General features: G+C 39.4%; 1 protein-coding gene across 1 annotated transcript in view; it reads right to left on the bottom strand.

Annotated features, from left to right (window-relative positions):
* Window positions 1-3,672, bottom strand: part of RFXAP (regulatory factor X associated protein) — a 33,532-nt gene extending 29,860 nt beyond the window's left edge. The window contains exon 1 of the mRNA XM_071448346.1: window positions 3,613-3,672. Within this exon, the coding sequence (XP_071304447.1) occupies window positions 3,613-3,672 (60 nt within the window). The remainder of the gene's footprint in view (window positions 1-3,612) is intronic.
* Between the last annotated feature and the right edge of the window lie 8,641 nt (window positions 3,673-12,313).

Below are 12,313 nucleotides of genomic sequence, written 5' to 3'. Positions count from 1 at the left end.
TCCCCTTAGTGTTTCAACTGTCCAGCACTCTGGATAGATTTCAGTTTTGGTTCTCGGTGACACAATACAGCATTTACATTCCTGTAGTTTTAGAAATAATTGTCCCTTAAGAAAATCCCCAGGGATTTTGAAGGCAAAATTTAGGTGCTCCTGGATTTAGAAAGAGATTTATTTATTCAGGAAGACAAAATGAACATTGTGTCTTGAATTGAAGGCATCCAACAAAAAGGAATATGCAATTTGGTTTATCCCCACATTTAAAATTACAAATGTGAGCAAAACATGCTTTCTCATCAGACAGCTCATTCTTGGGTTAAAAACCAGTTATAATAAATGTTCTTAAGGTTCTGTGAAGGAGCTAAAATGACTGTGCATCCTTTGTGACTACCATCACACTGAAAACAACAGCTGGCACTTAAAGAAACTGCTTACAGTAAACAAATCACTTTAGCAGGTGTACACATATTGATTCTTTAAACAGAATAATTTGTCTCTTTCTAGAAAAGATCTGCCATCTTGTATTACAAAGGAACTCTAGTAACTAGTTAGTTTTATTCTATTTTTAAAAATTATGATTCATTAGGTCCAAAATATTTTTTCCCCAAAGCCTATGAGAGTTTGTCTGTACTAGCAGGAGAATGGAAAAATTCCTTAATTCTATAATTCTATAGTTCTTAATTCTATAATTAACTAATCACTGAAGATTTAACAGCAAATGCTGTTGCTCTACCCGCCATTGCTATGGCTTCATTAATTTTACAGAATATATCAGAGTGCATTAGTCCGATGTATTGTCAAAAATAATTATTGTGCAGTCATGCTCTGTAAAGCAGATATGTAAAAATGCCATCTTCTTACACACAGATCATTCCTGTGAGCATACTGTCAGATCTGCCTATTTTGTGGCAGAAATACTCTTTTATGTGTTTCAGTTCTTCAAGCACCTTGTTTACATAATATCAATAACACTGAATGTGTTGAATCCCTCGAGGGCATTCTCATCACTGTGATCACTGAACCTGGGGTCATGGAGTTGTACACAAATTTTAGAAAAGCACAGCTGGGGGATCTTAGTGCTGATGAATCTTGAGTGAATTCACAGCTTGATTTTCCATAGGCATCAAAGCAGACATAATGAGAAGATAATCTAGTCTGAGTTTTAGAAAGCAGGCAGAATTTCCAGGGCTAGCAGAGTACATCTCTACTGACAGAAGCAATGTGTTTGATCTGAAAGTAATTAAGCTATAACAAATGTGGAACCTCAGAATGCCATTTTAAATGTCTTCCATTTTCAAATCACACTGTAAAATTAATCTCTAAGTGTCCAATGTAACATTTTATTGTGCAAGAGCCTTGTTTTAGTGAGGGTACTCTCTTGATCATGGTGCTTCATTTCTTTATTAATTCACATAACATAACATTACAGGATGTCCATCTTTGTTCATTATTGACTTCATCCTTAAACCCTAAGTAACTTAGTTTCATCAGAAATATCACACCAACCTATTACCCACCTACTCTTCCAGCTCTTTCCCTTTTTATGTCAAATACCAAAATATCTCCCTCCAGTCTGAAAAGCAAACAATTGCTCCTGTTTAGTTTTCTATCTCTTTGCCATCCATAAAAGTACTGTCCTCCTTGCTCTGTTGTTGTGTAGTTCCCTAAATGATCTTTGGCAATGGGCTTAGTCAAGTCTTTTGGAAATCTGAGCAGTTAGAATGACCTTGATAATCTCCATCCATACTCTTGTTCAATCATTTAAAGACCTTGTTCATAAGGCAATATTTCTCCTCCTAAAAACCTTGATTATTCTGCTCAATTAGATAACTTTTATTCAAGTGTCCACTAATTCTAATCTTCATTATACTTTCATTTAATTTGCCTAGCAGAAGCATCAGGATTACAGACCTAGAGTTCCTCAAATCTCCTCCAGAGTCTTTTTCAAAATTGTCATCACACCAATTTGCCACCCTCCAGGTTTTTGGTATGAAAACAATCCAGCACAACAGCTTCCCAGACTACTGTGATTTATTTATTCATAGAAATATAACAAGCAGAGAGAACAATATTGAAACAAGCAGAGCCTTTATCCTTTTCCTTCCTTCCCAACTCAGTTATTTTATTTTAAAATTTAGGTTCCTCAAGACTTACCCAAGCAAGTCATCATACAACATATTTTGTCAGTGCCTCTGCTAGTCTTACTGCAGCCAGTTGCTGGCAAGTCACCTCTTTTGATTTCTTCAGGAAAATGTATAACTCTTTAATAACCTTGGGGAGCAAGTTTCAGTCTTGGTTACACCATTATTTAACTTGGTTTGGAGCTTTGATATTCCCATTTTGCAGAAAATAGCTAATTGTTTTATCTCTGTTTCTTTTTTTCCTCCCTCCTGGACTCTTTCTATCTCTCTTTGCTGTCCTTCCTACTTGCAGCAGGTTACCAAGGCAAGCCAGTGTTTGCTCCACTGTGCCATAGCTATACTGTACAAGTACCTATGAAAATATTCATAATATTGCCTGTGCACTCTCCTTGGGTTCAGACCTGTCCCACAATGGAGCTCTGCAGATGAACTTCAGGTGGCTTGAGTAGTCTCTGCTGGTTTCCCAGCATGGGCCACGAAGCCAACAGGACAGAACTGGGAGACAAAATCTGCACATGTGTCAGAAGCCAGCCAGCAAAAAGGAAAGCATCCTGCTCTTAGTTCATGTAGTGGTAAAAAGGAGCTCAAAGCCCAGCTTAGGAGGGCAGAGGATCACGAGGTAGCAGAGTACAACACTCCCATGGCATGAGCTACTTCTAGAGTCACAGGTTTCTGATAGGAATCATGAAAACATAGTTTTATAAAGGCAAAGTGCAGCTGATGCTTCCCTGAAGTTGGAACACAGCCTTCCACTGCTGTAAATGACTGTTCATGCTGCTGAAGAGATTTCAGTAGATTTTGACAACCTGCACTTGTTCTGTGCTTGATGTACATTGGAAACAAGGGCAAGTGTGGAAGCAAAGGATTCCTCAGCTCCCCACTCTTTGTGCAGTCCCCTAGGGTGCAGCCAAGCTGATGGATGGTAATAGGCATCTGTGCCTTACGTCTTACAGTTTAGCAACTCGATGTGCTGGGCTTGGCCACAGGTGTTTATCTTTGTATAATTAGCAGAAATGACAAAAGCAACCTTTAATTCGATGGCTGCCATTAATTTTACTTAAATGAGAAACAAATGTGCAGGTAAGTGCAGAGTTTCAAGCGTTCCCCAAGATACCAATTAAATTTTAAACTACATTAAACAATAAAAAATTACCAGGGAAGAGATTAATATTCACAGCACTTTTCAAACTAACTGTGTTGGTGCTTGCACAGCCCATGCTTGGCAAATGGCCTGAAGACAACCATAAGCCCCAATCCAATGCTATTAAAGAGGATGAGTGACAATCAATGGATTAAACAATAGCCAGGGGACTTCGAAGAGAGCTTTGAAACAAGGGAGAAGTCAGCCTGAAAAGGAATATAAAAGAAGCTGAAAATTGGGTTGGGGGAAATACCTTGAAGGGTAACCATCAGTAGTCAAACCTGGTTTGACACTGCCAGAATCTGCCCTGTCAGCATTGCTACCACCACTTACCTCAAACAGATCATCATCCTTATGGAATTCCTCATGGAGCTGGTGCTCAACACATGCCATGGCTGGATGAGGCACAAGAAGTGGGGACCCAAACTGAAGGTGCATATAAAGGGGCTTGGGAAAGGAACCTTTCTTAGCCTATAGGAGACATGGTTTATCTCTGGTTTATTTATACCAATAATGGTATGGTTTTTATTGATTTGGAATGTACTGCAGGTGAGTTATATGTCATTAGTAAATCAATACATTGCTTTAATCCTTATTTGGCTTAAATTATGAGAGCTGGACAGTTTTCCCCTGCTTCATTATTTGGACAGTGGATGATAACAGTAGAAAAATCTTTCCATTTCTTCTTTGCTAAATAAACTTTTCAACTATCTGGTGGCTAATTTTGTATAAAGTGGGTGGAACTCACTTCATCACACACTGATGAAGAAGCTGCACTAGCTGCACTGTGAGTTAAAAAAAACCAAACAAACCAAAAGAGAGTGTTTAAACAAAGTAGAGTGTTTAAAAAAAACTTTTTTTTTTTCCTGCACTGCTGTTTGCAGCTATTGCACAAAGAAAAAAAAAAAAGGTCTTTGATCCCTGTTTGGTAGGACTTGATTTGTGCAAAGAAGGGAGATGCAAAGCTTATGCACTACATCTGCTCTGTGACAGTTTTGCAAGTGAGGCCTTCAGAGAGCAGAGGTTTGTGGAAGTCACCTGCCCCAGGGTAAACCTCTGCAGTGGCAATCTGAGCTGGTCAGTCTGGGCTCCCTTACTGCCAATTTGTTTTATCTTCAGTAGGACATGCTTACCCTTAACTAGCAGTTAGTAACAAAAAACCCCACAAGCCCAAACCCCAAAGCCAACCAAAGAAAAAGAACCCTACCCTGACATAATGGAAATGGAAATTCTTGAAAGTCGTTTTGATGCACAGTTGCACAGCTTGAAAAAATAAAGTTTTTTCACATTTTATCAGGTGGTGTGTAAAAGAGATGGCTACTTAACACTGAGTGTGTGTGGCTTTTGTTTGCTGTGGGGACAGTGGTTAGAGGGCCTCTAGACAGAGGTTTAGAGACACAAAGAACATCTATGCTCTAAAAGAATATTCAAAGGAGAGCAATCCTGGATTCAAGATAATGAGGTCCAATCCAAGGTTTGCTATATACCTTTAATATGACCTTGGAAAAGACATTTAACATCCAACTTGAACAACTTAATCAGTTATCTGCAAAGAAGAAAAATAGCTGTGGGGGAGGGGGTTTTCTTCCCTCTCATTTTGTTTAGATTGAGCATACTTTGGGATTGCCCTATGCACTGTTGCAATTTCATTTGGGGCTGCAAGTACAATAAACAAGTCCAAAAGTCTGTTTCAGGAGTAGTGCTGGTGAACAGAATCTGAGATGAGGATGTCTGCACTGAAACACATTGCAAAGGTATCCTGGTCTAGTACATCTCATGGTAAGGTCTAACTTACTCTGACACCCAAAAGCCAGTGATTTCCAATGCCTGACACAAGGACTCAGCAGGCAGTAAGTGGGGACTACACAGCCTGATTGCAGCAGGAAGGACTTCAACACTATGAAAAACTGTTGCTTTCTGAAATGGATGAGCAGGGAAACAGTGCAAAAGTAATGCTTTGGTGGGGGCTTTCAGTACATGCAGTAAGCCCAACACTTCTGTAAGTTCAATGACCTTCCCACATTTCTTTTCCATTTATGCAAATGTATTCATGCCTCAGATTCAGATCCACACTGAGACCCAGGCTGGATTGCAAAATGTTCCAAAAAACCTTTCAAGAAGATTTTCCTTTTATTACTCTCTCATAGAATGTGCTTCAATTAAAAATTATCTACTACTTTAAGAGGTAGCTTTGCAAGTCATTGCAGAAGATACTCTACTTGATAACTGAGACAAGCCACAGATTTGAAAACAACACCTGGAATGGTTTAAATAAAACTGAAGCATTTTTTCCACCTTGAATAATGCAGTCAGGCTTGAAATGTGGTATCTGATGCTCTATTAACTTTTCCTTTAGAAAGGCAATCACTTTTTTAGGTAGTCTTCTGTCAAAATCTTTGTGTTTAAAACAAAGGAAAGTAGAACACAATGCTGCTCTACTCTGGTCACCTCATAGGACATGACACCTTGTGGTAAGACAAATGCCTCTGATATGACAAAATACCTTGAAGTATTTATTGTCACTCCTGAATTTAGTGTAGCAAATAATTCTAACACCTTGGCAGGGCTGAGATAAGTTGAATTCGTGATTCTGCAGAAAACAAAGCCTCTCTGTGATTGTCACATTTTTTCCAGCTGCTTGATAGCAATTTCAGCAAATAGTCTCTCTGAATAAAAGTGGAAGTGTGTGCTCAGAGGTTGCATGCCACTGGTTGGGAAGCAAAGTACCTTCAGTGGCCAGGAGTGATGTTGTCCCTTAGCATGGTTAAACAACTCGTATGAGAAGGTGCTTGTGCTTTTATCAAGTGTTTGATTTTGTGATTTAGGCTGAGATCTCAGGAATGTTATTTGGTTTCTTGGAATGTTCTTGGTTTCTTGGACCTCAGGAATGTTATTTGGGCTTCTTCCCCATTACCCCCATCTTCAGGTTGAGACTAAGGAGCTAAACAGAAGAACTGAGATTAAAGAAAACCTACACCAATAGAACAAAATAAAGAATTGACTAAGGTTTTTAAGGAAAAGGGTGTAAGTAGACAAAACTAGTAGAAATCGGAAATGATTGAAGGACAAATGAAAAATACAACATATGTTAATGAAGGCCACTTCCTGCCTGAAAAAAGGCTGCCACATAGGAAAACATCCAGAAATTCGTGAGGGGACTAAATTTCGCACAAGAGTTTAATCTGGCTATAAAAAGGTTATGTCATAATGAGAAAGGAAAATAGGAGCATTTAGGAAGTAAAGGAGATCTAATAAAAGACCTGTTAATTGCCAAACCAGACATGGACTCCCGGAAAATATAAACATGAAAAAGACAGTCAGTTCAGGTCATATGGGGACTGTGTATTTATGCAGCAAATGTAAGGTTTAATTGGGAGCAGCCACATTGCCAGTTCCTGCAGAGCCTGAGCCAGCTGAGATGGTGTCTGGGAGAAGCCATCAATCCCAAATAGCTTCAATGACACTCTCAGACTGGGATGTGCTTTCCAGACAAAGACTGTCTGCTGGAACACGGCAGAAAAGGAACAGTTTGCAAGAGACTTCCAACAGTGGTTTAAGGGTTGGACCAGGAAGAGGTGGATGAAGAACAATGAAGAGACTGCCTGTTGGTGGTGTTGACCTCAGGGTGCAGGAAACTTCTCAGAAGGCAACTGAAGCTCTAAGTTGTGTTGAACAAGAAGAGAAAATCAGATGCAGTTTGGTTTCTCTGGAAGGGAGGAACAATCCCGGCAGTTATATTTGGATGAGGATAAGCTCCCATCTCACTTCATGCAGTGGAAGGGATTCTGAGAAAAGAAAACCCCAGATATCTGTGAAAGGAAAGCAGGAACCACTGAGGACAGTGCTATAGACATTTCCTGTCCAGTGCAGCAGTCTGTAACTCTCCCAGCTGTGTCTGCCCCACAGTATCTCATGGCTCCATACATGTGCTTCCCAGGCATTCTTCTTGTTCCCAGGCCCCGGCTCTACCTGAAACAAGCAAAATTAGGAAAAAGAAAAGCAGGGGACATAACAGCAGCAGGTCTTCTTTGAATGTAACATGCCTAATTCTGTTGACAGTTCTGACACTTTACACCAATATAATTACATTTCTGTAATGCATTAGATGGAGTCATTTATGAAATATTACTCAGATAATTGTCTTGATAGTTACTTTGACAGGGATAAAATCTCCCTGAATTGTAAACAAAGGGCAATGATAGACATTAATGTGTTGGGTTGGAGCTTGGTGGCTTACTGCTGAGACTGCTATTACATGCAGGCTTGTTTAATGATCTGAATGAAGGTGTTAACAGAGCATTAAAAAAAATCCTGAGGGTAAGCTGAAATGGAACAAGATGAGCACAGTGGAGGCAAAGCACTGATGAAAGAACCTTAAAAGAAAAGATGGTTTGGGATTTGGATTTAGAGTGGACCAGGGTCCAGTTTTCTGACTATACCATGCACAACATTCCTCTGCCCAGGTTTTCAATGGTGCTGATTGATTCCAGACTCACACAGGTGATTTGGAGCTAAAAAATCATTAAATGTGAGGTTACTATGAGATATGGCCAGTTTGGGTCTCTTTATGCAGAAACATCCTCTTGCAAAGTAGGAATCCTGCAAATACTGTCTGTGACTCTGGGGTTGCAGGAGCCGCAACACTGAGTGGGATGCTGAGCATCTTCCTAGAAGAGATTGGAGAATTCAGAGAAGAGTGACAGAAGTGGCTGGGAGGATTGAGGAGTTTGGTGGCGTATACACAAGCACACAAAAATAGAGGTGTATGTGAGAGTGAGAGAAAGTAGAATGAGCTAATTTCTCATTGTCAACAAACATTTGCAGGATGTCAGGCAAATTTGTGCTTCATCCATATGTACTGAAAACCATCACTGAGAAACTTGTTTTGGTCCATAGCTTTGTGAAATCATAGCCTTGGCAAATCACAGAACCTGCACTGAAAGTGTTTCTTTAATGTTTTTAATCCAGACTTTACTACTGGATTTTGCAGGGCAGCAAAATAATCGCTAAATGATAAAGATGACTTGTTAATTGAAATTCTGTAACTCAACCCTGTAAATCCAAAAATCTTTGGGCATTTCCAGAAAACCAGGATGTGGTGGTGAAGAGGTTTAACTATTCAGATGGGGGGAGGGGGGGCACGGGGGTATGAAAAGAAAATAAAATGTATCTGAAATAATGTTTTCAGAATGCATATTTTAGGCTAATACAAGCAAGAAAGAGAAAGAATTCTTTCAGAGGTGATCCCATCCCATAAAGCCTAGGTTTCTAGAAGTTCACTTTACAATTCCTTCACTGTGCATACTCAACAATGAGTAGTTTTATTTGCAGCATCCACCCTGGGATGTCTGTCTGTCTGTCTATCTATCTATCTGTCTGTCAACGTATCTTTAAAACAAATTAATACCAAACTGAAGAAATTAAATAGTCCCAGTGAATGGTAATAGAGTATGTAACAGTGGTAAGGGCATTTCGATAAAAGGGCTCAGAACTGTGGCAGCACCAGCTTTAAAGGTTGTAACTAATTGATCTAACCTATTAAACATACTGCCTAAAATGGTATTTACAGCACTTCCTGATTTAACTGTAGACTCTCCCATTGCATGCTCATCAGGTAGGCTCACTGAATTTTCTAGGACTCAGGAGATGCTTGGAGAATAATTGCTGATAGAAATTCAAAACCCAAATGAGCCTCTGTATGTTGATATCCAGATGAGAGGTATGTAGCTAAAAATACCCTTTGTCAACCGTGTTTTTTTTATGCACCAGCTCCACTTGAAATTTGCTACAGACAACCAAGATGAGCAGAGTCTGCTTGCAAGGAATATTTTTCCCTCCCCCTTTGATCTAAAGCAGATGTTACAGATTATCAGCGGAGGGCCTGTGTTGCATGCTAAGAAAGTCAGTACTGCTCAGTAAAGGGTATTGGTAAAGATAACGTGAGAGGGGATAGGCCATGTATTACTGCTGTCAAATTACCCAACTGTTCCACTGCAGTTTTTATTGCAGAGGTTTTCTAGGCTTAGCATAAAGTATCATGTACATAGGACAGGTAATAATTTCAGGAAAAACAAAGGAACTAGGAAAATCCATAGAAAATAGGAAAATAGGGTATTTCCTGAGGTACCTCCATACAAGGGAAGGCAGCTGAAGTCACTGTCATGTTTCACCTGAATAAAACCCAACATACTTTAGGTCATTGCTGATGTTTTTGAGTCCCGTCCTTCCCCCCATGGAGGCTGAATTAATGTATAATATGATTAGATCCATCCTGTGGACAACTCACCAATACCTATCCCATAATGGAAATTATCTACTCTTCCTCTGCACCACTCTGAGGGTCTCTGTATGGCAGTGCACACAGTTCAGCTCCTGACTCTCAGGTTCTCAAAGCAGATGTTTTACACATTTTCAGAGATGTGGTTTTCTGAATACAAATTAGTAGAAGTGGCAACGGAAATGGCAATCGGTGGTATTTGTAACTCAAATGAAAACATTCACATTTACCAATTGCTCTGTTTCTGGAGCTCTAATATAATGTTAGCTATTTTTCTTGTCTGATTACATTCTCATTCCAGTATATATTTCTTTTTCCCTTTAAAAGTCAGTAACTTGGTCTCTAAACAGCGGAAAAATTAAACACCAATTAGAGCAATTAGAAAATCACTAATTTTGTCTGCTGAGTCTGGTTCTGCATTCCCTTTAGATGCGTAACTTCCAAGGAGGTCAACAGGAGGTCTGTGTGCAAACATGCATTAGGATCTAGTCATAAAGGAAAATTTGATTAAGGTTTTATAAATAAATGACTTTTTTTTTCCTTGATTGATGAAATAATTGAAAAAAATTAATCACAGGTCTATTTGAAGTACATTTTCTTCACAAAAAATTATTCAGTTTTTGAAAAAAATAATTTAAAATCTCCTTTTTAAATGGGATTGTTTAAACAGGTTAATCAAGATTGTTTCATTTAATCTTTAGAGACATGCTTTGAATACTTCATTCTAAAATAGATATGTCTGAGTCACCTTTAAATATAGTGCAAAACAATCTGAGAACAGTACTTGTTTCCAAAATGTTGCAAAAACATTTCAACTAATAATGGTATTCATTTAATTCAAATAATTTTGACAGAAATGCATCAAGCTCATTACAGTAAACTGTGACCTGTGTTTTCCAGTGAGCAGAGAAGACTGGAAATATCTGCACAGGACTCTGCTGCAGATTTGGCTGCTTGGAGGCTAATTCCAGTAGGATCACTGCCCAGTGCCTGCACATTATTTGTTTCAGAAACAGGACAGGTATCTTTTTTTCTGCTGAAAACCATGCTTCCTACCCTGGTTTCCAAGCTGCTGCATTGTTTTAAGCATAGAAATTTTAAGTTATCTTTAGATTTAATGGAGTAGTAGAAAGACTGAGGGGAACAATTGGGTTTCTTTACTGTAAATCCTGTGATCTTTGAGGATGATGTACAGCAAAATCAGTCTCTCACTTCTGTACGCTGCCTTACTCTCATTCTCCTTCTGTTTCTTTATTCTCTTTGCCACAGCCCTCATAGCAGCAGACATTTCCAGTCTAACACAAGTCAGCATCTTCAGACACAAGTGAGGGATATAAACCTCTTTTTTTGCTTTCCTTCCAGGCAAGAAAAAGGTCAGATAACTAGTTCAGGTGCCCACGAAGCTGTCCTAAGGCACTTATAGCTGGTCACTGTGCAGACGTTCACAGGAGTCACACTGTCTCCAGCAGCTCCTACAGCATCCTGGCTGCTGGGGAGAGGGAGGGCAGTGGATGGTACTCACTGGCTCTGGGCATGTGAGGATGCCAGGACAGTCCCTGAGGCTGCCTCGAGGGGGTGTATGTGGAAACAGAGGAGGAGCAGATCCTGCTTGCTCAAATTCCCCTCAGAGCTCATGGATCCCAAAGGCAGAGTCCACCCGCCCATTGTTCCTTGTCTGCAGAGATGGCTTTGTTTCTCCATCCTCTCTGGCACATTTCCTGCAGCAGCTGAACACACATGGGCAGAGAAGATACCATGCTCCCCAAACATTTAATCATATCCATTTTCCTAATTATCCTTCCGTTTCTCTATTTTGCATGTTGGGTTTCTAGTTGTAAATAGGAAGCAATTGGTGGGCGGTTTGCCTCAAAACATAACTATTTTTTTCCCTCTTGTTTTCTGCAAGTTTTTTTTCCCTAAGATAGAAAGACAGAAGAGGTGCAAATTCAGTTCAGTTCTAGCTAGACAATTTTCAACTCCTTTTGCTTATTCTGTTTATTTATTTGTATACCTATTTATTTATATATCCAATTCTATTCTCCTTAAAACTTTCTTGGTTTTGGCTCTTCACGTTTCCCTCTGCTGGGATCCATCTTTGGGGAAGGAAACCAAGGAGCATCCCAGAGGACCATCCCAGCAGGATTGCTGTAAGAGGACAGCTACTCAGATGGACTAGGGTGCAGGAGGGAGCAACAGCAGAGTTCTGCTTTTTTGATAACCACTGAACAAATCCAGATGACAAAGGATAGGAGCACCCAAGCTGAGCAAAGGTCGGTCTGTCTTCCTGATTTTCCCACTTTCATTTTCCCTCTGCAACAACCCTTTTATTACAGCATTATAATCCAACATTAAAATTATCATTTTCTGTAATGCAAAATCAGGAAGGTTTTTTGTTTTTTTTTTGCTGCCTTCTCTTCCACTTCAGCTGAAAGCACTCTGATTTCTAGTACCCAACTAATTACTTTTGATCTTGCCAAAGTTCAAGTTACAGTATCTGATATTTTTTTTCATCACAGCAAGCTCTGTTTCCACTGAATGAATACTGATGAGTTAGACACTAGAAAGTGCCTTTGGTCAAATAACATGCTTAGTTCTGAATTCTCAGTAGATCTAAGCAATTATAAATCTGTCAGCATAATCTTCTTTACTTTCAAAATTAGCTACAATGTTTTGTAATAAATTTCTAAAACTTTTATCAAGAGGTTTTTTTCTGAAAGTTGTTTTTTCTTTGTGTAGCATAGGGCTGCAGGGTCCCTT

This window comes from Agelaius tricolor, unplaced genomic scaffold (genome assembly GCF_023055355.1).
Source record: "Agelaius tricolor isolate 1412-34295 unplaced genomic scaffold, bAgeTri1.0.p SCAF_26, whole genome shotgun sequence".
NCBI classification, from domain to species: domain Eukaryota; kingdom Metazoa; phylum Chordata; class Aves; order Passeriformes; family Icteridae; genus Agelaius; species Agelaius tricolor.
Note: the sequence above shows the minus strand (reverse complement) of the source record. Positions and strands in the feature narration are given on the sequence as shown.